The sequence below is a fragment of the Acomys russatus genome, chromosome 13, assembly GCF_903995435.1.
Source record: "Acomys russatus chromosome 13, mAcoRus1.1, whole genome shotgun sequence".
In the NCBI taxonomy this organism is placed as follows: domain Eukaryota; kingdom Metazoa; phylum Chordata; class Mammalia; order Rodentia; family Muridae; genus Acomys; species Acomys russatus.
The window spans coordinates 12,381,704-12,409,035 of NC_067149.1; the positions used below are offsets into that span (position 1 = coordinate 12,381,704).

The 27,332-nt window shown below is 46.3% G+C and overlaps 1 protein-coding gene across 4 annotated transcripts in view; it reads right to left on the bottom strand.

Annotated features, from left to right (window-relative positions):
* Positions 1-3,020: 3,020 nt before the first annotated feature.
* Dguok (deoxyguanosine kinase) overlaps positions 3,021-27,332 on the bottom strand; it is a 30,170-nt gene continuing 5,858 nt past the window's right edge. For 2 of the 4 annotated variants that reach the window (XM_051154804.1, XM_051154805.1), the window contains exons 2-7: positions 22,386-22,498; positions 15,797-15,984; positions 11,432-11,579; positions 4,295-4,410; positions 3,491-3,590; positions 3,021-3,102 (exon numbers count right to left, since the gene is read on the bottom strand). In XM_051154804.1, coding sequence (XP_051010761.1) covers positions 3,076-3,102; positions 3,491-3,590; positions 4,295-4,410; positions 11,432-11,579; positions 15,797-15,984; positions 22,386-22,498 — 692 coding nt within the window. In that variant the 3' untranslated portion in view covers positions 3,021-3,075. The remainder of the gene's footprint in view (positions 3,103-3,490; positions 3,591-4,294; positions 4,411-11,431; positions 11,580-15,796; positions 15,985-22,385; positions 22,499-27,332) is intronic. The other 2 variants (XM_051154806.1, XM_051154807.1) reach the window with 1 other exon arrangement.

The window sequence follows — 27,332 nt, forward strand, 5'->3', positions numbered from 1 at the left end:
TCCTTCCCACAGTCCCCACTGCTCATTTCTACTGCAGTGGCTCCTGCAACCAGAAGTAGGGATTCAGTAGTTGGACCCTTCAAAGTTGAATGAATGAAAATGCTGAGTTTCTGACCTAACAAACATCTTTCACCTATGTCTTTTGAAGCAGCAACCCAAGCCAAGAACAAGGGGCAGTTTTTCAACAAGGTGCTAAGACAATGCAACAGAGCAGGGAGGTGACTGCGCCAGATGCTGCTGGGACAACTGTAGGCTCATGTACAAAAACATGAGGACAGGCCCTATCCTTAGATGTAAAAACTCCCTCAGCATGAATCACCTGTCTGGAGAGAAGAGCTAATGCAGGAAGATGGAAAGACACAGGAGTCAACGTTTGTGAACCCGGGATATTCGCCTGTTTCCATTTAACCACAGACCCGTAAGTGACAAAAGTAAACAAGTCATCAAGACACAAGGCTGGCTTGCTTCAATGGACACTACCAGAAAGGTAATGCTAGTACTCAGGCGGCTAAGGCAAAGAGATCGAAAGGTCGCGGCTACACTCTGCTACCCAGAGTTCAGCCTGGGGTGGGTAGGGAAGATGGAAAGATGGCTCAGCAGTTAAGAGCCCTTCTTGCTCTTACAGAAGACTGGAGTCTGGGTTGCAGCACCATGTCAGGTGGCTCACAACCACCTCTAACTCCAGCTCCAGAGGATCTGATGCCCTCCGTTGGCCTCCGTAGGGACCTGTACACACACCCCAGCCCAGATACAAAGCAATACACATACATCATTAAGAATAAGAAATCTAGCCGGGCCGTGGTGGCGCACGCCTTTAATCCCAGCACTCGGGAGGCAGAGGCAGGCGGATCGCTGTAAGTTCGAGGCCAGCCTGGTCTACAAAGGACAGCCAAGGCCACACACACACACACACACACACACACACACACACACACACACACACACACAAGAAGTCTTAAAAAGAGGAGGGGAAGGCAATATATTGAGAAGTAATTCTAAGACATATATTTCTCTGATAAGAAACATATAGGCTAAATACTAAAAGTCATTAAGAAGCTAAATAATTCAGTTGAAAAGAGGGCAAAACATGTGAATAGACACTCATATAGGGATATAAGAAATTCAGATGGTTATGAACCACAAAAGATACTTAGCCTCATCAGCCCACTAAAGCATGCTGCCACAAGCAACATGAGGCAGCACTCTCTGGGCATGGGGCTGGCAACGAGGAAAATGGCAGATTCCCACGAACAGATAAACAAAGCGTGGCACAGCCATAAAACAAAATGTTGCTTAGTCACAGAAAGGAAGTGTGGATGCATGCCGTGATCTGAGTGGACCTTTGAACACGATGCTGAGCAACAGAAGTGAGTCACAGATGACTACACGAGGAGGTTCTAGTCACAAAGATTCATCATCAATCTATAGACAAAGTAGATTGTGGTTGCCCAGGGATGGAGGCAGGGGACAATTCAGGGAAACCAGGGTACAGGCTTTCTTCTGGGAGGGTGATAATGTTTTAGGGTTTGTGTTGGATACACAACCTTGTGCAATTTAAATGGATGAATTAGTGTGTGGTGTGTCATAGGTAGCTTACCCATCAACTTGACATTACTCTAGAGAAACCTTGAAGAGGAGCCTCAACTGAGCAATGCCTTCATCAGACTGACCCGTGGGCATGTTGGTGAAGCATTTTCTTGATTCCTGACTGATGTGGGAGGGCTCAGCCCACTGCAGGGCTGGGCTGGCTAAGAAGGCTGACTAAGCATGGGTCCCCAAGCAAGCCAGTAAACAGCACTTTTCCATGATGGAGTGTAACCAGGAAGCTAAAAGGAGCCCCCCTTCCTCCATCTCAAGTTGTTTTTGGTCCTGGTGTTTATTGCAGCAACAAAAAGAAATGTTTTCTTAAGGTGGGATAAAGAAATGTTAAATGTGTTGCTGAAAACCTCATATATTTGTTAGTAATGAATCTAACACTTTCTCAAAGCATGAAGGATGGTAACAAAGCTTCAGGCACTCTAAAGCCTGGGCATCTGGTGTCCTGTGTGCCGCCGGCAGAGCTGCAGAGGGCTGAGGTACTCTTGCTAACTCCCGACCTGGCTTCTTGCTGTGGAGCACTATGTGCCTCTACACATCTGCGGGTTTTCCTTCCCTTGACAGATTATGCTGGAAACTTGGAGCAGCAGCACCAAGTGACACTGTCTTTCCTGCTGTGAGCTTCCCTCCTGACTGCTAAGGTACTTAGGGTAAGCTGAAGACCAGGACAGCCGAACCTAAACATCAGAGGCTCTTCTCTCCCTGTCTTCTGGGCAAGCTCTTCAGCTCCAGGACCAGGATTAGTGGCCTCATTCCTCCTCCTCAGTCCAGAAACAGTAGACAGGAGCTTGGAGCTGGGTGTGGTGGCGCATGCCTGCAAGCCCAACCCTCTGGGAGGCAGAGGCAGGTGGATCCCTTGAGTTTGAGGCCAGCCTGGTCTACAAAAGTGAGTACAGGACAGCCAGGGCTACACAGAGAAACCCTGTCTTGGAAAACAAACAAACAAACAAACAAACAAACAAAAAAAACCCCAAGCAAACAAACAAAAAAAGAAGCAGCAGCTTGGAGTATGCACTCCGTTTCTCCATTCTGAGACGTACAGTGGGCAACAACTTCAGGCAAGGCATGGCTTGATTGTCTGATGCTGTAGGAAAGTTCCTACTCTGAATTATCAGAAGGACATGTGGTCACATAGGAACAGCAGGTGAAGAAAGGCTATGACTTTTCTTAGGTGAAAACTGTCATCTATTATGGATATGAGAACAGGCATGAATAGAAATATCCTGAAATAAATCAACAACTGGGTTAGAAAAATAGCAAACTTAAGTCAGCTTTATTTTTAAAGTGCTTGAGATTAAAACAAACAAACAAACAAACAAACAACCCCAAGACAATGGAAGCACAAAGACAGCACACACCCACGTGTGGGGAATGCATGAGTGGCCAAGGGGACGTGCACAGCAAGACGGATGCAAGGTCGACATTTGCTGTCTTGAGAAAGTCAGGAGCCAGACCACAGGCAAGATGTCTAATTACTGCTTATAGGTTGCTCATAAAGGTGTTTACCTGCAGGAAAAGAAGAGCTGATGTTACAGTGCAGTTTCAATACTCCCCTCAGTGGATGTGTCTCCAGTCCCACGAGCATCTGTGCTGCCGGGGTCAGACAGCAGCGAGTGGCAGCTGGGAACAAACCCACATGTCCCCTGTCCCTCCCTTGAGAACACCTTAATGTGGGGGAGCTCAGCTGGCCACCACACGCTGAACGTCAACTGACTGAGACTTCCTACTGCAGCGCACTTTAGAGCAGGGACTTTTATTTGTAACCTGCCTAAGATCCCAGGGTGTTGGAGTGTGAAATGCAATCTGAAGTACAAAGCAAAAGACCTGATACAGGGACCAGGAAGATGAAAGCCTCGCCCCGGAAACTACTTGGAAAAGCCAAGGGTCTGCCCACCTGTCCCATAAGCTCTTCTTGTTTGGTGGCATTTTCAGAGAAATCTTCACTGACGTCCAGCACCAGCACCGGCACGTGCTGCAGAGCTTCGAAGTGGAGCCTGGAGCAGCAAGAGAGAGATGCTACGGTAATGTCGCATACCCACCTCACTGACCATTCAGTCTGATGACTCTGCCTGTAGCTAGTATTTTAAAAAGTGTCTGCAACAGTCAGGCATGATGGCGCACACCTTTAATCCCAGCACCCGGGAGGCAGAGGCAGGTGGATCTCTGTGAGTTCCAGGCCAGTCTGGTCTAAAAAACTAAGTCTAGGACAGCCAAAAATACACAGAGAGGCCCTGTCTTGAAAAACAAACAAACAAACAAACACCTGCAACGCAGACAGCTAAGACTTCTCTCTAGTCTCAAAACTGCTACTCAAGTCAGCATCCAGAACTTTTAAGGTGAGCACACAAGCCTGATAGAGGACAGGCAGAAACTAAAAATGTCAATTAAAATGGACATTTTTCTAAAAAAAAAAATTTCAGCCCTCCATCCTGAGCCAATTATGACAAACATTCATCACAGGTATAATCTAGGGAAAAGGAAGGGAGGGAAGGAGGGAAGGAAGGAATGAGGGATAGAGGGAGGGAGGGAGGGAGGGAGGGAGAGAAGGAGGAAGGAAAGGAGGGAGGGAGGAGAGAATCTAACAGACACCCCTTGGGACACGTGGATCCTATTCCACGTGCCATCTCCTAGCTGACAGATGCTGCGCACTAAGGCCGTGTTCAGCATGGCGGTGGAGGCCTGTCTGTCACACACTTACTTGGTGGTCTTGTTAATGAACCAGTCTTCGTGCTGAGCATGCAGCTGTGTGAGATAGGCCAGCTCAATGCCCTTCTCTTCTTCCCTGGCCCTCTGGCACAGCCTTTCCAGACAAACCTAAAAGACAATACCAGTGCTGTTACACTGCAGACTTACAGGACCCAGAGACCCACAAAATGCCTGTATGTCCTCTTTGAGTACCACACGCATGAACTGGCATCTGCTGCCTTCCTCTCTTGCTCAAACTGCTCTTCCTTGGAGTAGCCTCAGTTGGTTAACGGCAAATACCATCCACCCAGCCAGCCACACCGGGAAGCTGAAACTACCCTTCTTTCTCCTTCTCCCAAGCACAGTAAGAAGCCAGGAGAGCCTACTCTCTAGCTGGCTCTGTCCTCTCACCTCTGCCTTGGTGCTCAAGCCTCTCATCTGGACACTCCAGAGCCTTCTGCCTCTTTGTCCCCTGGAGGTGAAGAAGTGCATGAAGAGAGCACGGGCCTTAGAGGCAGTCCGTCATGCGCAGCTCAAGCAGCCCCGGTGGGCTGCCCCTCCTCTGTCCTCCACCCACCCAGACAGCTGGGAGGCTACTCTGAGGGAAGGCATGCTAATTAAGATTCTGGAAGATTCTGGAAAAAGCTATCCTCTCCTTCCAGCTTGCCTCTCACTTCAGCCTTCTATGGCACTGGTGCCCCTGATTTTAAGAGCTCCACAGGCTCTTTACTGGCTACAAGCATAACCACAGACTTCAAAAAGTTGTGAACTTCCCATCCTCCTGCCTCAGCTTTCCAGGTGCGGGGATCATAACCCTGACCACCGTGCCTGGCCTGTGAAGGCCATTCTACTTAAAAAGTGGTCAGCGATCTGACATAGTTCATACTAGACCAGCACCCACTCTGGAGGTCCAAGGCAGCACAACTGAAGTGAAACCTGAGTCCGGACACTAACACCGTCCTCCCCTCCCCTTTGCACAGCTCTGCTCTCCCTCCCTGCAGGTCCGAGGTTCTCTGCCTTCACCCAGGTGTCTCCTTCTTCACCCAGCACATAAGGCCACCACGAGGGTGGTACTTGTCCTCAGCTGCCTTAGCCCCTCCCTTGCTCACTGCTTCAGCCCCATTCGGCTTCCACCCTGTGATGGGCCAAACTCCTTCACATCTCAAAACCCTTTGTTCCAAATGTTTGTTTGCCCTTGTTCCTCTTTCTGCCTGGCCAAACATTTCATTATCCAGCATCAGCTGTCCTCAAGTATGGGTAGATTAACACACTGACTTTTCCCTTAAGGAAATGAAACTATGCAAACAAATTTTCTTTCGCACCTTCCCTGGCCCTGGTTTTATTTTATTTTATTTTTTAATGTAGTTCTAGGTCTAGTGCAGGCTGGCCTGGAACTCTGTAGCCCATCTTTTTCAATATACTTCTAAGTGCAGCTACTCAATCTCCTCACTTTCAACCACTGTGATTATGCTTTCAGCAGCAGTTCATGCCCACAAACATTCTTTAGAAAAAAAAAAAAAGTTAACTTATTTATTATGTATACATGTTTTGCCCGCACATACAACTGCACCCCAGAAGAGGGCACCAGATCTCACTGTAGGTGGTTGTGAGCCACCATGGGGTTGCTGGTAATTGAACTCAGGACCTTTGGAAAAGCGGGAAGTGTTTTCAACCTCTGAGCATCCCTCCAGCCCCACACATTCATTCTTTACTGCAGCTTCTGAAAATGTATAGAGAAGATGCTCCACGGCACACTCTGTACTTTGATTGTGTTTTTTCACTTAACAGTGTGTCTTAGTATGGCTCACATCTATAAATCTAGCCCTGGGGGGCTGACACATGAATACTGCTGGTGAGTCCCAGGCCAGCTGGGCAATAGAGTGAGACCTTGTCACAAAAAGGCAGTAACGGTGGATCACTGTGAGTTCGAGGCCAGCCTGGTTTACAAAGTGAGTCCAGGACAGCCAAGGCTACACAGAGAAACCCAGTGTCAAAAAAAAAAAAAAAAAAAAAAAGGAAAGAGAAAGATGTTTCATATCATAGTATACTCAACTTGTTTCCTTTTTTTTTTTTGTTTTTTTGTTTTCTTTTTTTTTTCATTTTATTATTTTATTCATATTACATCTCGATTGTTAGCCCTTCCCCTGTTTCCTCCCATTCTTCCCTCCCTCCCACTTCCCCCCTTCTCCCCTCCCCTATGTCTGTGATTGAGGCAGACCTCCTCCCCCTATATATGCTCTTAGAATATTGAGTCTCTTCTTGGTAACTAGCTATCCTTCCTCTGAGTGCCGCCAGGCCTCCCCATCCAGGGGACGTGGTCAGAAAAGGGGCACCAGAGTTCGTGTGAGAGTCAGATCTCACTCTCCACTCAATGGTAGAGAATATCATGATTGTCGGCTAGGTCTTGGTAGGGGTTCGAAGTTTAATGCCTATATTCTCCTTGGCTGGTGCCTTAGTTTGAGGAGGACCCCAGGACCCAGATCTGCCTGTCATAAAGTTCTTCTTGTAGGTTTCCAGGACCCTGTGGGTCCTACTATTTCCTTATTCTTCCATGTTACTCTCGCCTAAAGTCTCAATAGGATGTCCTCTCCTCCGACCCACTTTCTTGGTAAGTAAAGTTTTTCATGGTACGTATCCCTTGGACTAGTGTTTTGATATAAATGAGTATATACCATTTGTCTCTTTTTGCTTCTGGGTGAACTCACTCATTATAATAATTTCTAGATCAATCCATTTGTCCACAAATTTCAGGAATTCCTTGTTTTTAATAGCTGAGTAGTATTCCATCGTGTAAATGTACCACAGTTTCTTAGTCTCATTCTTCTACTGAGGGACACTTAGGCTGTTTCCATGTTCTGACTATTATATATAAAGCAGCTATGAACATGGTTGAGCATATGTCCCTGTTGTGTGATAGGGCATTTTCTGGGTATATTCCAAGGAGTGGGATAGCTGGCAAAGCAATAGGCCGGTGCATCAATGGAATCGAATTGAAGACCCAGAGATGAATCCACACACATTTGCTCACTTGATTTTTGACAAAGAAGCCAAATCTATTCAATGGAAAAATGATAGCATCTTCAACAAATGGTGCTGGTCTAACTGGATGTCTACATGTAGAAAAATGCAATTAGACCCTTATTTGTCACCATGCACAAAACTCAAGTCCAAGTGGATTAAAGACCTCAACTTAAAACCAGAGGCATTAATTCAGTTAGAGGAAAAAGTGGGGAAGAGCCTGGGACACATAGGCACAGGAAACAACTTCCCAAACAGTACACCCACAGCCCAGGCCTTAATGTCAACAATTAATAAATGGGACCTCATGAGGCTGAGAAGCTTCTGTAAGGCAGGAAACACCGTCAGTAGAACTAAGCGACAGCCTACAGACTGGGAAAAGATTTCACCAACCCTTCATCTGACAAAGGTTTAATATCCAAAATATATAAAGAACTCAAGAAATTAAACACCACAAAACCAAACAACCCAATTGTGAAATGGGGCTTGGAACTTAACAGAGAATTCTCAGCAGAGGAATATCAAATGGCTGAGAAACACTTAAAGAAATGCTCGTCCTCGTTAGTCATCAGAGAAATGCAAATCAAAACGACACTGAGATTCCATCTTACACCCATCAGAATGGCTAAGATCAAGAACTCAAATGACACCACGTGTTGGCGAGGATGTGGAGAGAGAGGAACACTCCTTCAGTGCTGGTGGGAATGCAAACTAGTACAGCCACTTTGGAAAGCTATCTGGCGCTTTCTCAGAAAAATGGGAATAGGGCTTCCTCAACTCGTTTCCTCTACTGGCTACTACAAACAGGGCATGCAACAGAGCAATCTCTCTGTGTGTTATCTATGCACTCAACTCTAAGCACCAGGATTAACAGGGCAGAAGACATGGGCTCTTCCTCCAGCACACTGCCCAACTGCCTCCTCAGAGGTTAACTCTGCTACACTCCCACAGGAAGCAGCTTCAGCTAAGTTACTTAATTTTTCCTATAAGAGAAAAATCTTTTCTGAATTGGAATAAATGAATATTTGAAAAAACACAATATAACCATGTTTTCAAATACACACAAGGACAGAACAATTCTTGCAAAAGCTATTTATAATTATTCACACATTGATTAGAGACAACAATTGACACCAGCCTGGATCTATTAAAATCAGGTAGCATTTCCCCTTTTATTATTAATTTGTAATACTGAGCAAACTTTTCTCCCTCTAAAGTCTAGGCGAAGTCTTGTTCTGAATATTTGGCATAATTCTTACCTTAGTGACATGGCTATAATGAATTATTATTTTTTTATGAATTATTTTTAAAAGATCCCATGGAACAGTTTTATCCTGGCCGCACTTCACTTCAGTCTCCACGGGAACACACAGCAGAATGTGAAGGGTGCAGTCTGTATAGGTGGAAGTGGCAGGGACGGGACCCTGCGCCCTAGCTTCCCCGACCTGCCAGGCTGCGACTGGCAAAGGCTCTGCTCACTATGCCCCTCTAGCCTCAAGCTCAGGTGGCACTTGTTCTCGCGCACCCCAAGAGCACCGTGTCCACGCTTCACTGCCCCATACAGGGATGGGCACCCAGAGGCACACAGCCAGCCACACTCTTTCTTCTTGAGTCCAAGGAGTAGGGGAACACAGAACAAAGGTTTCTCTTCCAATTATTATTATTGTGATTGCCAGATTCCTTGAATTTGGGGAAGGACAGGTGGATGGGGGTCTGGAGCCAGCCTCACAGGCTGTAAAGCCAGTGTTTGCAGGAGTTGGTGTTTTGCTGGCCACTGGCTTGAATCCTGCTTATCCTCTGGCATTCCTGGGTTCCTGTATCTAACACCATCCAAACAGCACTAAAATCTCAAACTAATTCCAAATAAATTATACTTCTTTATTCTGATGTTAAATTGCAGCAATTCTTTAAGTCTCATTATATGAGAAGAAATGCCAGTCAACTAGTCTCTCCAAAGGGACAAATCAGCCCCTGGTGACAGTTGCTATTGCTACCACCACCCTGCCACTCCATAGAGGCCCCTCAACAGGCCCTGAGAAGAAGGAAGGTAAAGGGAGATTTGCTTGCTTTGTAAGTCCCAGCGTCTGGGCCCAACCTCCACTCCACAGCACCAAGAGGCTAGGCAGCCCTGCTTTACTCCCAGGGCAGAATCAGCTCCCAGGGCCCTCTGCTCCCTCCAGCAACATTGTCCTGGCCCTGAGATGACCGTGTTGTCGCTCTGTCTCTAAGAATAGGGTTAGGTCAACACTTTTCCTTCTCTTTAGTCTCAGCCTTCAGCCCCCTGCTTCTCTCAGGCCAGCCACCTTATGACTCCCACGGGAAATCTAAGGCCTCCTCTAATGCCATCTACATCTCCACTCTGTCCTACCCCACAGCACCTCAGAGCTGGAGAGACCTCCTCTCCCCCAGAACCCTGATTCAACCACATCCTGCCATCCTCTGTGAGAGCAGGCTCCTCTTTTCCACTCAGAAACTACTTTCCACCTGGAGAGCCCTCCACCATCACAATGGGCCTCTTCCATTCGTCCTTAGCAACAGAGATCACTAAAAGCAGCCAGGCAACGTCCTCAGCTGGCCGAATCCTTCACTTCCCAGAAGGTATGCCTTTCATATATGTAGCTCAATTTTATTTGAAGCTGAAACTCCTTCTGGAAGTGACTCGAGTTCCATCCCTGACCCTCATGCAAAGGTGGGAGGAGAGAAGTGAAGCCAAGTTGTCCCCTGATTACCACAGAAGCACTGTGGCGTGTGTGTACTTGCAGACACACAGCTGTACATGCATGCACACGCACATGTGCACACACATGTACACACACACACAAGGCAAAGGGGAGGAGAAAATATTATATTAGAGAAAAGAAACACAGCCAGGTGGATCTCTGTAAGTCTGAGACCAGTTTAGTATACGCAGTGAGTTCTAGAACAGCCAGACCTACATTATGAGACTATGTCTCAAACAAAACAAAACAAAAAACCAAACCAACCAAACCAAACCAAACCAAAACCCAAGAGCATAGGAACCCAGCCTCAGCTGCCCTCAGATGCCTCTCTCCCTGCTGCCCCTCCTAGTCCTCTCCTAGGAGCCCCTCCCATGAGACATGAGAGGAGCCACTGGTTCTCTGACTCTGCTCAGTGTGCCCCAGGCTCCCTTCTGTCCACAAGCTCAGCTCAGCATGCAGATGGCTGGCCGCTGTCTGCAACGATGGGCATTCTTGGCATCTGACCATACCTGTGGAACATCTCTCAAAAAATGCTTTGCCTTGGCTTGGAATCTTGTCCCATGAGTCTTTCAAGAGATGTACTTTACAAAGACCCCTTCAGTGGAAGCTTGCCAGGGTCTAGCCAAGGTCACTACCAGTCAGCAGGAGCCGAGGGCCAATGCTGTTTCCAGGTCTCCTGTCATGACATCATCCCATGGGCCAAGCTCCAAAGTTCAAGTTACAGAACGAGAGCAGAGTGCACAGTTCTGCACTCCGCCTGCCTGACGGCCTTCTCAAGGACTACAGTGTGGGCTATAATTTAGGATGAGGGAAGGCAACACTCTTTCCTTCCTCATATCCTAGTCAGGATCGCTGAAGCCGCAGATGATGTGACAAGGAAGGGATCACTAAGATGAGTGGCTGCAGGTCTGAGTGTCCAACCTGCAGACCTGGAGCTGTAAAAACAATGCATAGTCTGTTGTAGTTGGTTCCTCCACCAAGAGGGCTACTTCTACACACAGACAACTGTTTGAGCATGCTGCTGCAGCTACAGCTGCAAAGACCCCTGGGAGATGGTGCTCAGTGCTGGAGTATTGGTGTAGACCTACACTCTGTGCTGGGTAAGGCCCTTAAACTGACTTCTCCAACCTGGAAGCCAGATGCTTGCAGGAGGCCATTGCTTGTGTTTCATGTAGGGTTTTTTGTTTGTTTGTTTGTTTGTTTTTAATAACAATGTAGACACTAAGTGTGGATTTTCTTTTTTAAATGATTTTCGAGTTGGGGTTTCTTTGTGTTCCTTTGGCTGACCTGGAACTCAACTGGTAGACCAGGCTGGCCTTAAACTCACAGGGATCTGTCTGCCTGTGCCGCCACCGCCTGGCTTGCACTGTCCCACGCAGTTTTAGCGTCTAAGGTTTTAGGTTCAGAGTTACCTGGGGAGAAGCCCGGAGATAGATGAAGCCATTCAACAACAGCCGGTTCGCAAACTCCTGCAGGAGGAAGGAGTGCCAGTCCTGATAGATGTGCCACTCAACGTCACTGAGGGAGCCATTTTCAAAAAGATTCTTTGCAAAGATATACCTGGATGGAAGTGTTGGGTGGGAGGTTGGGGTGGAGGGAGGATGGGGAACAAGATGAAGGCCAGGAGAGGGAGAAAAACAGAAAAATCAGTAACTAGACTGTGTCATGTTTACCCAAACCACATACCCATTCTAGCTCCTATCTGCCCTTAAAAATAATCTGATTAAAAAAAAATTCCTTCACCCTGTCACCCCCTGCTGTAGTTGGAAGAGCTGGGCCCCTCGGACATGGTGGGGAGGGCTGTACCTCACCTGGGCAATACAGTGGAGCTGAGCTGGCCCTGATGGCAAAGGCATGAGTGAGTCAGCCCTGAGGGTGTGAGAGTACATCTGGCCCAGCCAGCCCATCAAGGCTGCAGCACTTGGGAGAGTGGGCCCCTGCACTTCAATTAGGCAGCACAGTGGAGCTGGCTCTAGAGGTGTGTGTGTGAAGGCATGAGAGTGGGGGAGCTGACCCTGCCTTCTGCAGATGGCACCACTGGGTGGCCTAGCCAGAGCAGGGCTGGAGAGCCACCAGGCTGACCAGCTCAGCTATCACCCAGCCCTAGATCCAGGACTCTGAGTTGGCCTACCCCAAATCTACATCATCTATGGACTGTTGGAGCGTGTGAAAGACCTGGTCCTGCTGACTTAAAGCTGCAGGAGCTCCGTGACACAGGGCAACAACAGGATAACCGGGAGGCGTCCAAGTGAGGATTCAATACTGATGGTATGACAGAAGCCAGAGATCTCGAACCAGACCAATGACTAATTACAATGAACACTTGCAAGTAAAGATGTGTGGACAGAAGGGTACACTGTGGGACACACTGTGACAGACTATAATGTCCACAATGAAATGTTTCTATGCTTTATTTTTTTGTTTGTGTGTTTTTTATTTTCTTTATGGGGTGGGGTGGGGAGGAAGGTTGCAAGGGCGGAGGGTGAGTGTAAGCTGACGGGGAGATGAGTGGGACTGGGATGAAACTCACTGTGAAACTCACAAAGAATCAACAGAAAGTTTAAAAAAAACACATTAATTTATATTATTCATGTGTGTGTGTGTCTGTATGCATCAGTGTACACACACGTGGGTGATTGTGGAGGCCAGAGGAGGGCACTGGGTTCTTGGGGGCTAGACTTACAGGCAGTTAGCCATTTGATGTGGGGGCTGGGAATGAAGTGGGCTCCACTCTAACAGAAGCAAATGCTCTGAACTGAACCAGCCTTCCAGCCGTGGAAGTCTGAACTCTCAGTCTACAGCTCCCATCCTGCTCAACCCTGTGATGACAAATAACAGATGACAGAGGCCCACGCTACAGCTCACACATGGAGCAACCCACTACAAGGAAGGGACTCCAGAAAGGGAACACAAGACACACAGCATCTGGGCTGGAGAGATGGCCCAGTGGTTAAGAGTACTGACTGTTCTTCCAAAGGACCCGGTTTCAATTCCCAGCACCCACATGGCAGCTCACAACTGTCTGTAACTCCAAGATCTGACATCCTCACACAGGCATACATGCAGGCAAAACACCAATGCACACACCAAAAAAAAAAAAAAAAAAAGACACACAACACGTGCTTGGAAACCTGAGGGCTGGGATTAAAGGCGTGCATGCTACCACGCCCCGCTCACAGTGGTGTTTTTGCTAACTCAATTGGAAACTGTCTTTCTTCTTTCCTGCAATCGCTGTTCTCTGGAACACAGATCATACTTGTGAGCGAGCGTGTACGCAGTTCCTGGTGAAGCAGCCTTCTCACGGGAGCAGGGAAAAAGGCTGCTGGTGTTGCCCTAGGACTAAGCCTGGTGCTATAGTGCAGGAGAGAATCAATAAACCTACACTGATCAAACTAAGAAGGAAAGGAGATTTTCCCTCTTTGGTACTGGGGCTTCAACTCGTGCCCTGAGCACAAGAAGGAGCACTGCATCATACTTCCAGTCCCTGGAATACATCTGTAAAGGAATGGAAGTCTAAATACTAAGATTAGACTTTATAATAAGTTATCCTTTCTGCCCGCATATCTGTATATGTATAGTGTGTGTAGAACGCAATCAGAGGCCAGAAGACGGTGTTGGATTCCCTAGAACTGGAGTTACTGATGAGCAGCTATGCAGGTGCTGGGAATAAAACCTGGGACATCTGGAAAATCAGAAAATGTTCTTAACTGTTGAGCCACTCTCCTGCCCACAATCAATCATATTCTCCCCCCCCCCCCCGGAGGTCTAGAGGCTTCCAGTAAGAGCTGCGACTAGTTTATCTAACTCAGAATTAAATGGGTAACCAGGAGTCTCCACTGATGGAGGCCAATGAAGACAGAATGTTCCATCTTGAGTCAGAGGGATCAAGACACATCATTTTCTCCCACCAAAGTCATTTACCACTTTCAAATTCAAACTCTCGAGGACCAGATCAAGACACCCTGTGCCTTGGCCTGTGGGTGGCCTGATCGCATGTCTGGTCTCTAGAGCCTGGGGCTTGGATGAATGTGCCTTCCCAGAACAGATGGACTCACTTTTCAATGTGGCTGCTAGAAGCACTTCACAGTTTACACCCTTCAGTGGATAATGTCCTCTCTCATGAGTGACGGGTACAGCATACCACTACAGACATTGGCCAGCAATAAGCCCTATGCATAAAGGGGGTCAAAAAAGCTGAACTGAAAACAGAAGACCATTTCTCATGTTGTTTCTGCCTCAACATCCCTTCTTGAGGAATGAAAATGATGATGTACAGGTTGCTTGCATTGTTTCCCCCCCACTATGTAATATTTTTATTTCCAGGTCCTTTTATTTATTTACTTGTTTTGAGCTTGAATTTTTTGGCTTAATTTTTTCATATTTACTATATGTATGTCTATTTTGCTTGCATGTATATCTGTGTACCATGCGTGTACTTGGTGGCTGTGAACATCAGAAGAGGGCACTGGATCCCCTGGAAATGGAATTATGGACAGTTGCGAGCTGCCATGTGCGTGCTGGAAATCAAACCTGGGTCTTTTGTAAGAACAACGCATGCTCTTAACTGCAGACCCATCTCTACAGCCCCTGCTAACACTGTTTTAAGAACACAAAGTTGGCTGGGTGTGGTAGCACACACCTTTAATCCCAGCACTCGGGAGGCAGAGGCAGGTGGATCATTGTGAGTTCAAGGCCAGCCTGGTCTACAAAGCAAGTCCAGGACAGCCAAGGCTACACAGAGAAACCCTGTCTCAAAAAAATTAAAAAAACAAAACAAAACACAAACTTTAATCCCATCTGTTAATTTTGCTAAGAGGTGATAAATCAACACCAACCTGCTTGGTTTCTGGGAGCCACCCTAGTGGCTATTCTGTGACTTCAGTGTGTAATGGTGGAACCCAAAGTCAGTGGCACTGTGGAAAAGTTAGTGCACCCAGCTGATGAAAAGTATAATTTGTTTTCTTGACACATATGAGAACTCAGCAGTCTTATAACTCTCAACAAATTTGTATAGATTTGTTTTAAAAGGAATAATAAACTTTGGGTGCTGGGAAATGGCCCAGGGGTTAAGAGCACTGACTGCTCTACAGAGGGCCTGGATCTGTTCCCAGCTAACAATGGTAACTCCAGTTCAACAGTCTCCAACGCCTTCTTCTGGTCTCCACAGGCACTGCTCCATGTGCTGCACAGACACACATGTAGCAAAACACCCAACGACACAAAATAAAGACAAAATCTTCAAAAATTCATTTTTTAAAATATGCATTCTTGGTGTTGGGGAGCTGGCTTATTTGGTAAAGAGCTTGCCTTGAAAGGACCATGACTGGACTTTGATCCTCAAACCCCCATGCCAAGGAGGCAGAGACAGGTGGATCCCGGAGGCCAGCAGTCAGTCAGGAACCTTGGCTTTCTTGGACAGGTCTACATTTAGTGAGAGACTCTGTCTAAAAAAAAAAAAGAAAAAAAAAAGAAAAAGAAAAAAAAAAAAAAAAAAGGAAGAAAGAAAAAAAGAAAGAAAGAAAGAAAGGAAAAAGAGTGGCACCTAAGGAAAACAACTGAGTCCGTCTGGCCTCCATGCACATATGCACAGACACTGGCACATACAAGTGCATCTTCATGCATGCACACACACATATACGTACATACAAAAGAAACAACTGTTCACATTACAGTTTTACATTGACTAGTGAGCCAAGTTCAGAAACTATGCCAGAAGAAGCCACCCGACGTGAGCGTGACGCCTGTGGTTGGCACTGCTTGCCTTGCACTTGTCTTACCTGTCACTGTACACAGACCTCTCAAAGACCCGCACGGACTTCTCTGCCTGCAGGGGTCTCCCTGGGATGGGCTCCAGCTGCAACTTCAGCCGGCTCATAAAGGACAGTGTCTGGAATGTGTAGGACCATCGCGCTGGCTCCTGGTACATCATTTCTAGCAAGTTTCCAAGGCTTTTGGAAGTGCTGTCCTATGGGAGAGTGCAGAAGAGGAGCATTTCCCAGACGCTGCATCGTTTCACAACACACACGGTACCCTCTGCCCTTCCTCAAGAAGGTTCAATAATTAATGTGAAAAATAACCACACATCTTTCCTTCCACTGAAAACACGAGAACGATGTGATTGTCCAGCTCGGCTCAAACTATGTAAACAGGAAGAAGACTACGCAACCTTGTATGATAAGAATCTGACAGAGAGAGATGACATACCACAGTCACTGAACAGGAGAGAGCAAAACACTCTCTCTCTCTCTCTCTCTCTCTCTCTCTCTCTCTCTCTCTCTCTCTCTCTCTCTCTCCCCTCCGGACCTGTGGAGTCTGGGGTGAGTTAGCTGGCACTCACCCACAATGCTCCTTTGAATCAAATCCTACTTTAATACCACGCTGACTTCCAAATTCCATTTGTGGTTATTTCTCAAACTTCATGGCAGATAAGGAAGAAAGCAGACTTCTGTGCTTCATAGAAGGTCATGCTTTGTTCAAACGAAGCCCAGTTCCTTTTTTATTCTAGGGACCATGTAAGGCAATTTGAAGTTTCACCAATTTTGAACGTACGGCGGGAACAAGTAGTGGAGACACTTAGGGGCCCAGGTTTATTTTCTAGGTTCAGACACTGACTCAATGCAAATGTAAAATTTAAGCAATGCACCTTGTACCTTCCTTCCTTCCTGTCTTCCTTCCTTCCTTCCTTCCTCGTTGCTGACTGAAGGCCTGTGTGGATGAGGCACTACATGCGCTCAATGATATAAGTAGTGGAGAAAAAGAAAGTAAGACTTCAGAATTTACTGCACTGTTCTTTCATCTTCTAACCAGCTTCCTGAGGTGAGCACTATTAAAATCATTTGCAGAGGGGGCCATCCATGAGAGGCTGAGTAACTCACTGGTTTAAGGTTTCATGGGGAGGTACACAGGGAATGGGTTCCAGCTGGGCTTTCTCTGACCTCTTCATCCTAAACTCTCTCCACTACCTGTATTCAAGGAGCTCACAATGAGGATGAGTAAGACATAAAGAGCGAAAATATAAGGCCACACACATGACATGTGTCCACTCATTTATGCTGTAAAGAGCTGAAAGAAGTTTCTGAAAAGAGTATCATTTGCTTTGGAAGTAAATGACAAGCAGAATCTTTACAGAAAATATAAACATTGCTCAAATGTGTCAACAAAGGAATAACTGGCTATAAAATATAAGGGCTGGGGAGATGGCTCAGTGGGTAAAGTGACTGTCACGCAAGCGTAAAGAGCTAAGTTTAAATCTCCAGAATGCACATTAATCTAGATAAACCCACATAACAGCAGCAGGCGTATCATCTCCGCACCCCTACAGTAAGATGGGATGCAGAGACAGGAGAATCCTCGGAAGCTCCTGGGTCAGCTAGCCTAGTGTCTACTGCAGTGGTGAACAAAGAGACTGGACAAGATGGAGGTGAGGACCCAACTCTTGACTCCTGTTGAGATATTTATGTTTTTGTTTTTTGTTTTCCTATTTTGGGCAATAGCTATCTCAGCACAGATATTGACTTCTATTCCTTTTCAGCTGCCGAACACACATATACATAAATATAAATTTTTACTATATATAAATATAGTTTTATGTATTTTATAGTATATGTAAATATGTATCTTAAAATTTTGTGTGCATATGTGTGGCTATGTTTGTGTGTGAGTGCATTTGTACACCCCCCCACATACACATAATTTAGAATAATAAAAAAATATTAATACAGGGTTCCTCTGTATTATTTTGGCAGCTGGCCTCGAACTCACAGCGATCCATCTGCCTCTGTCTCCCAAGTGCTGGGATTAAAGGCGTGGCCAGACAAGAACTACAAAATACGCTGGGCGGCGGTGGTGCACACCTTTAGTCCCAGCACTGAGGAGACAGAGGCAGGTGAATCACTGTGAGTTTGAGGCCAACCTGGTCTACAAAACGAGACCAGGACAGCCAAGGCTACACAGAAAAACCCTGTCTCAAACAACAACAACAACAACAACAAAACCCTACAAAATACATCTTTAAAACAAGGGCATAAAGAAGACGGAAGAAAAGGCATGATTTCTCTGTATCAAAAGAAAAACCCATTGAATACACTACTTCCCACTTTAATTCCAATACATTAATGAAGCTACCACTAAGATTTAAAATGGGAAATAAAGGAGTATTAAAATCTATTAATGTAGAGCAATGCCAACTAAAAATGCAAAGAAACTTATAAGGAAAGACAGATGGAATAGAAAAAAAATCACAAATGTTACTATTCATCTTTCACAGTTAACTGAAAGAGCAGACGCCCAAAATGAGAATTCAGGGGAACAATTTTCCCATTTATCTTTTTCTATTTATTGATATTTATGTGCATTGGTGTTTTGCTTGCATGTATGTCTGTGTGAGGGTGACAAATCCTCTGGAACTGGAGTGACAGACAGTTGTAAGCTGCCATGTGGGTGCTGGTAATTGAACTCAGGTCCACTGGAAGGGCAGCCAATGCTCTTAATGGCTAAGCCATCGCTCCAGCTCCATCCCCGGCCCCCACCATGTATTTGAACCTGGGCTACATCCTCAATGATTACTAAGCTAACCCTAACACATTTCCATTTTCCTTAGAAGTCTTAAATTGACACATCCTTCAGGGAACAGCATCTTAGCACTGATGAACCAGCTCATACTTTGCACATATAATATTCTTCTTAAAAGTTGGCAAAGCCAGGTGTGGTGGTGCACACCTTTAATTCCTACACATGGAAGGCTGAGGCAGAAGGTTCCATGTGAGTTTGAGGCCAGCCAGGGTTATATAGCAAATTCCAGACCAGCTTGGGTTGTATAATGAGACCTTGCCTTTAAAAAAGAAAAGAAGCAGCAGCCGTTATTATTGTGTGGCAAAAAGGATGCTAAGAAGATTTATGAAAAAACCTGAACATTTGCTGTTGATAAAAGTGAGCACCCAGTACTATCACTAGGAGGAGGCCTCTTCCACAGCTCTAGGCAAGGAGTAATGGAGGACTGGACATTCAGGTTAGAAGCAGCTTCACCAAGGGCAGAAGAGAGCAGTGGCCAGCCTCCTGCAGTTATTTAATATTCCTCTGTAAGCTCCACCCAAGGCAAGCAGGGAGGCAGAGATGAATCACAAATACTGTAAAACACTTCCAAATGATTCCACTTAGAAGCCACCACTATCGTCTAAAGCCTGAGCAAAGGACTCCACACAAGACGAGTCATATTAGTCAAAACAATCAACTGCTTTCCGCCAAAACAACAAGAAAAGGCAATGAGAATAAACATCAATAACAACACAGTCTGTATCTACGCAGGAAAAGATAAATAAGAGCACCACTGGGACAGATAACTATTTGTTTACAAAATAAAATGGGAGCTGGAGAGATGGCTCAGCAGTTAACAGCATCTGTTGCTCTTCTAGGAGACCTGGGTTTTATTTCTAGCATCCACATGGCATGAATGTGGTTGCATAGATGTACATACAGGCAAAATACTCATACGTATAAAATAAAACTAGCTAAATAAATAAATAGGCCGAGGAGATAGAATAGTGGGTAAAATTGCTAGATGAGCAAATATGAGAACCTGAGTTAAGGTCCTAAACACCGGGTAAAAAGTCGGGCATGGCTGCATGTAAGCTAGTAATCCCAGCACTGCAGAAGTGGAGACAGGAGGCTCACTGGGGCCCTGGGTGCCGACCTAGTTCCAGGTGCAGTGAGAGGTTGTTTCAAGAGAATGAAGTAGAAAGTCAAAGAGCTCCTCATCCAAGTACACAGGCAAGTGCATCTAAAACATGTTCTCATGCACGCGCGCATACACACACACACACACACACACACACACACACACGAAAAACAAGTTAGTGTTACAACTTTTAAATCCATATAAAACAGAAAAAAACATAGGAAGATGTTTTAAAGTTTTTGAGCTATCGGAGGCGTAAAAAACACGAACAAGCTGGGTATGGTGGTGCACACATGTAATCTCAGCACTTGGGGAGGCAGAGGCAGGTGGATCTCTGAGTTCAAGGCCAGCCTGGTCTATACAGAGAAACCCTGTCTCAAACGAAAAAACAAAAACAAAACTCAAAAAGCACGAGGGCGTGGTGGCGCATGCCTTTAATCCTAGCACTCAGGAGGCAGAGGCAGGCGAATCGATGTGAGTTCGAGGCCTGCCTGGTGTACAAAGTAAGCCTAGGACAGCCAAGGCTACACAGAGAGACCCTATCTCAAAAACCAAAAACCAAAACCAAACCAACCAATCAACCAAAAAACAAACAAACAAAAACCCCCAAAACAAAAAACAAAACAAAAACCCAAATCAAACCAAACCAAACAACCCAACCAACCAACCAAACAACCAATCAACAACCAAATACCAAAAACCAGGGTCTGCTAGATGGCTCAGGGGGAAATAACCTGTTGCTAACCCTGCCAACTTGAGTTTAATCCCAAGGACCTATGTGTTGGAAGAAGAGAACTGACTCCTGACCATTGTCCTCTGACGTCTTAACCCTTAAGCTTAAACCTATATTAAACCATCTTTATTTGCCCTCACCCATACTTCCCACCCCTCCAAAAACAAACAAAAACAAACACAAAAAACAAAACAAACCCCCCCCCCCAAAACAAAACAAAACAAAAAAAGAAAAGAAAGAAAAAGAAAAGGAAAGTTGAGGAAATGGCTCAGTTAGTAAAATGTTTGCTTTCTAATGGTGAGGACATGAGTTTGATTCCCAGAATCCACATAAAACAATAAACACATGAACAAACCAAAACCAAAAACAAAGCCTGGTGCCTGTAATCCCAGCACTCAGGAGGCAGAGACAGGCGGATCCCTGTGAGTTCGAGGCCAGCCTGGCCTACAAAGTGAGTCCAGGACAGCCAAGGCTACACAGAGAAACCCTGTCTCAAAAAACAAAACGAAACAACAAAAACCAGGTGTGGTGCAGGGTGTAGCAGCCTATTTCATAGTCCTGGTATTTGGGAAACAAAAGCAGGAAGACCAAGAGTTCAAGGTAGCCTAGGCTACAAAAGACCCTGTCTCAAAAGAAAACAAAACAGAAATAAATAAACAGAGGGCTGGAAGGGTGGGTTGGTGGTTAAGGGCACCCAAGAAATAGAGAACCCAGAGCCATGATTCCATGGTGAAACAGCAAAGATTTTGTGAGCATATTTTAAAATGTCACCACTTGCCTGTCATACTCAGAAAAAAAATCATATGATGTTTCTAATGGAAAAAATTTTACAAATACACAACTGCATACATACAAGGATATAAACAGAGGACTACTGGAAGAACATACCTCCAATAAGCACAGCATGTGCATCACACAGGCTGCACCGCTCTGGACTACAGTAATGAACCCTGGCACCCAGATCCCACCAGAGCACTGGTGAGTGTCTGGCTAGGCTCTGAGCAGTCTTGGTAAACTGAGTAAAAAAGAAAGGCACTGTGCACATCACTCACACAAAGTGGCCTTAATGGAAAACAGGTTGGGGTTATTCTGAAGAAATTAGGTCTGAGGAGAGAGTAAGCTTCTTTGCCTCAACTGTACTCATGGGTTGCCTTAGCACAAAAGAGCCAAGGCTTAAAAAGGCGCATGAGCCTGCACCAATGAGTCCTAGCCCCAGGGGTTCGGTGTGGCTCAACATACAGAAGAACTGACCAATAATTAGTGGCTAAAACAAGACCGAGCCACTCGACATATGTTCCCGGTGTCTGCAAGAGTTCATGAGGCCAACAACACATGTTAGCACTCCTTCAGCTATTCGGAGATCTTTGTCCACTCACACTTTCCCCACTCACACTTATGTGGCCGGGCTTGAAACCAAACCTATGGTCTTGGCAGAAGCAGCATACCTGACACTGGGGCTGAGTTGTGAGGTGTGAGTGAACTGTGTGGGGTTGGTCGAGCTTGGAAGAGGCCTGTCACAGAGTATGCGCCTTAAAAATGTTGACTGGAAAAAAAATGTTGACTGCATTGACTCAAAGGGCGACCCGATGCTCAGTGAGGTTCCTTCCCACGCCTAACACCCCTCACTGACTATTAATCCTCCCAGCCAGCTTCAATCACAACAATATAAATACTTAAGGAGGGGATGGCAACATTCATCTTCAAAGCCCTGGATGGTTGGGCATGCTTGGGAAACCACAAAGACAGGAGGCAGGCGCTTACACAGACCTAGGGAGAAGCCACAAAAAATCAAAACTAAACATATTCAAATAAGTCATATCCTCTGTGGCCTGCTTTCTGGAATGAAGCTATTTTAAAAAGGAGACAAGCTGGTAAACTTCATCTCCTCAGAACAAATTAAGTTATCCCAACTGGACTGCTTGCCATGTCTGCCAACTACTCCCCACAGCTGTAAACTTACTTTTTGGGTGTCAGCAGCCTGGATATTCTGCCATGTTGCTATGGGTTCTGTAGCCACCTGCCACTCTGGGTGAGTTTTCGTGAGTAACTTCACAAAGGTGGATTTGCCTACAGCTGTAATGCAAATGGCACATGTTGGGATGCTTCCCAAATCCCGGTGAAGGAGGCAGCCACTAGCCGCTGCCACGAGCACCCATCTCAGGGGAGCAAGGGCCAGCTTTTCTGCTTCAGAACTTGGCAGCCTTATGACTCACTGTCAGTGTGCTGATGGCTTAGGCAGCTAACCAGTTACCACAGTGAGCACAGACAACAGGGAGGAGACATGGCCTTAGGATTCAGGCTGCAGTTTCACTGAGCCAACCTCCCAGAGGCACAGTATTTAGTAACTGCTGAGAACATAACAGAACCTTCAAAAGTGAGCAAACTGATGACATGACTATAAAGCTTGTGACTGTAGAAATTGAAAGTTGAGTCAGGTGTGGTGGCACACACCTTTAGTCCCAGCACCTGGAAGGCAGTGGCAGGAGGATTGATCTGAGTTTGAGGCCAGCCTGGTCTACCAAGTGAGTCCAGGGCAGCCAAGGCTACACAGAGAAACCCTGTCACAAGCAAAAAGAAAGAAAGAAAGAAAGAAAGAAAGAAAGAAAGAAAGAAAGAAAGAAAGAAAGAAAGAAAGAAAGAAAGAAAGTAAGTTGAGGAAAAACCATTATGAGTTTCATTCACGCAACAACCCTTAGCGGGTTAGCTTGTGGTTGGGACTGTCAAGTCCTGGAGTATGACAGTAACTAAACACTGGATGGCTGGGGGAAGTGACACACCTGTAATCCCAGCACTCAGGGAGGCAGAGGCAGGTGATCTCTGTGAGTTTGAGGTCAGCCTGGTCTACCAAGTGAGTCCAAGACAGCCGAATCCCCCTCTCCCCCAAAGAAAACCATTGGATGGATTTTATCCTCAGAGGACATGGGTGAGGGGCATTAAACGAACAACACACAGAAAGCTGATAAATCATGCTGTGCCGAGATGGGAAAATGCAGACTGCATCAGATGCAGCTCAGGGGGTTGGGAAAGGCTCCTTTGAAGAAATGTCGTCTGAGGAAGCCTAGAGGATGAGCACTCAGCCAGGCTGAGAGTGGGTGAAGGCTAACCCACACAGGGGAGCAGCAGGAACCAAGGCCTGGGAGAGGGAAGGAAAAAAGTGCTGCAGCCCCAGAGCAGCTGGCAGGGACGTAGCATGGGGAGTGAGGGATAAGAGTGACCGAGGGTAGGGCACCCAGGCAGACAGGCAGTGAAGTGCAGGCCACATGGGGTCTCAAGTGTGACCTCTCTGGGCCGAAGTAAATCAAAAGCAATGGGTTTCAACAGGGAAATGACCAGAGTCCTTATCAGCATTTGATTTATTTATTTTCTACATGTATGAGCCTCTTGGCCTGTATGCATGGATGTCTGTGCACCACCTGTATGCCTGGTGCCTATGAAGATCAGAAGAGGGTTTCAGATCCCTTGGCGCTGTGAGCTGATGTGGGGGTGCTGGGAATTGAACCCGGGTTTTCTGTAATAGCAGTAAAATGTTCTTACTATGGAACCACCCCTCTGATCCTCCCTCAACTTTTAAAGACCACTCTATGAGCTATGTAAGAATGGGCCAAAGTGGAAGTCGGCAGAATAGTCAGAAGTTAATTGTGGCTTGACTGGAGTGCTAGCAAGGAGGTGGGACCAACCTAGTCCCACAACGCTAAGATTATCTCTTTCCATTCACACCTACATCTAGCCCATCTGTCCTGAACTCCCGGCTGGCAGAACCTTCTGGACATCCCATACACAGCTCACAGTCAGTGTATTTATTCTCCAAATGAACTCATCATCAACCCACCATGTGGAGCTTCTCCATCCTCCAGACCCAGAGTACGGCAACATCTACTGCTGTTGGAACGCCCTCCTCTGCCAGACCGCCAGAGGGCCCAAGGCCTTTGCCTTTCTAACTTTTCCTTGTTTGTCCTCTTTCTGCTTGCACCTCCATACTCAGGATCAGATCCTCTGCACCCGAACCTCCACACTGCAGCTCCACTGCAGGCAAAGCACAGCTTAAAATCCTGTCAGGACAGGTGCACCCCTGTAATCCCAGCACTCAGGAATGCTGGGCCAGGAAGTTCATGAATTTGAGGCCAGTGAATATGAGGCCAGCCTGGATACATAATAAGACACTGGCTCAAAAGCAAAATCCTTTTGCTTTCATCAACAACAAAAAAGTATATATATATTCATTCATCACCTGGGGGTGAGGGAGCGTGTCCCGGCATGCATGTGGAGATCAGAGGACAACTTGTGGGAGTTGGATCACTTTATGTGTGTCCTGGGGATCAAATTCAGGTCATGAGCCTGGATAGCAGGCATCTTTTACTTCCTCAGCCATCTCACCTGCATCGATTTTTAAAATTCCATTTATTTATTTGTATTCACAATGGTGGCCATGTGGAGGTCAGAAGACAACTTATAAGAGTTGCTTCTCTCCTTCTTTCATGTGGGTCCTGAGAATTGGACTCAGTTGGCAGGGTTGGAGTAGGTGCCTTCAGATAAAACTCAAGCCTACAACTGGATGGTGGTGGCACACATCTTCAATCCCAGCACTCAAGAGGCAGAGGTATGTGAATCTGAGTTGGAGAATCTGGTCTACAGAATGAGTTCCAGGGCACCCAGGAAAACCCTGTCAACAACACAACAACAACAACAAAAATACCAGGCCTATAAGCACAGTCTGGATGTAATAGGGCCTGGCCCTCTCATGTCTCAGCTTTCTTATTGGCCCTGGCTCCATGATCTCTCCTATGTGTGATTGATTGATTGCTTTCCCATTTGCTAGAGCATGCCTTCTCCACACCCCATCCATTTGTACTCAGCCTTCCAGGGTTTGCTCAGATGGTCCTCCTCTGTGAAGCCTTTGCTGACACAGACCTGTGAACTGAGCTAGCTAATCCTTTCCAGGAGGTCTGCTCTAGGCGGGACTCCATCACTACAATGACAGTGTTTCTCTTGGTGGAGAATGGGGCTTCGCTAGGACAGAAAACCAAACTGAGCCTCACATTCTGCCTCAGCAAACAGAACACTGATTCCAGTTCCCTCCACAAAGAGCAGTGTGGTGGCTCACAGCTTTGATCCAGCACCTGGGAGGTGAAGGCCGGCCTATCTCTGAGTTTTGAGGCCACTTGGTCTATATACTGAGCTCTTGGCTAGCCAAGGTTGGGTACTAGGACCCTCTCTCCTTTCTCAGAAGAGCTCTTTCTCAAGTAAGGTCTACCCTCTGGGGGAATCCAAATGGAACCAAGAAAGGGTGTGTGTGACTGATGAGGAGTGCTAGGTCTCAGCACAGGAACCCACACATCAATCTGTGGCATTTATCACATAGCACCCCACTCCTCCGAGAGCCCGGGAGGAGGACAGACAGCTCTGCACAGTCACGCTCTTCTCTGTCCCACCTCCACCCAGCGTTGTATCTGTTCATCTTGTTCTGCCTCTGCTCTTCCCACATAGATGTGAGTAAATGCCTTCCCTTTCCTTAAAGCTCCAGGCCAGTGGCTTAAACCTTTCTCCTCCAAGTCCAACACCTCACCTTTAAGTGACAGTGGTTTCTCTAGTTAGCTCCCACTTCCTACTACATTGATGAGTAACCAACTGGTTGAGGTGTATATTTTTCAAACCTGCCTGTGCTGAGTAGGCCCCAGTTTAAACATATATGGCCTAGGTAGCTAATATCTAGAGTATAGGTTGTTCAGTAAAGTCTGAAAGATGGTCCTTATGTTTAGGCTGAAAAGTTGTTTAAGCCATGTAAAATACTATTTATTTACTTCGTGTGCCATGACACAGAAGACAGAGGACACCTTGAAGGACTGGGGTCTCCCCTTACATCATTTGAGTCCCTGGGGACTGAATTCATGTTCTTGAGTTTGGTGGTGAGTGCCTTTACCTGCTGAGCCATCCTGCCAGCTCCTGAGAACTGCTTAAAGTAACATGACAAAGCAAGGTGTTGTGGCTCCTGCCTGTAAGCACTGCAACAGGAGGTCAAGAGGAGAATCAAGTACGCAAAGCTGGAGACCAGCCTGGGCTACAGAGCATGCTCCAAGATAGCCCCAGCTCCGAAGTGACTGTCTCAAAACAAACAAAAAGATGAAGGCAGGTGCTCCGCTGATTAGAATTAAATGATCATTTAGACCTGCTTGCATCTTCAAAAGTGAAGATGGAAGGGTTCTTTGGGTTAAGGAGTACCAACTTCATATCTGAGGTCAGGCAGTGTCAGTTCGTCTCAGGGCTTGAGAACTCTGGGAAACTGAGTCATGTCATTTAAACACTCAAAACCTGGAATGCCAACAAATCCAATGGGAAACCTACAGCTCCAATTACTGGAATAATCATTTCTGATGTCAGGGCACCCTGTGCACAGCTCCCATCAATTCCAAGGCTTTTAGAAAGCTAGCTTAGTGATCAGAAGCCAACACCAGCACAGAAAGGCAGTAAATAGTGATGGACGGTTCAGAGAGCTGTGCTGGGCATGTTCCTAGGGTTGGAAGAGCCTGGGTAATTCACTATGGGTAGCATTTCCTGAGTGAATACTCACCTACGTACGCAGAGGTGACTAAATGCCAGGCACCTCCCACACGTGTGGAACTACCACTTCAATAATGCAAGGCTATGTATTTAAATAGAACCTGGAGATGGTGTAACTTTCCAGTGTTGCAATAGCTACTATTCTTCCAGAGGACCCAAGTTCAGCTCTTAGCACCTACATTGGACAATTCACAGAAGCTGTAATTCCAGCTCCAGGGGGATCGGATGCTCTCTTCTGGCTTTCACAGGTATTGCATGCAGGTGCACATAGACGCACACAGACATACCTGCACACACATAACTAAAAATAATAAAAACCTTAAAGTGTTCTCAGAGGCTTCAGTGGGTTTGG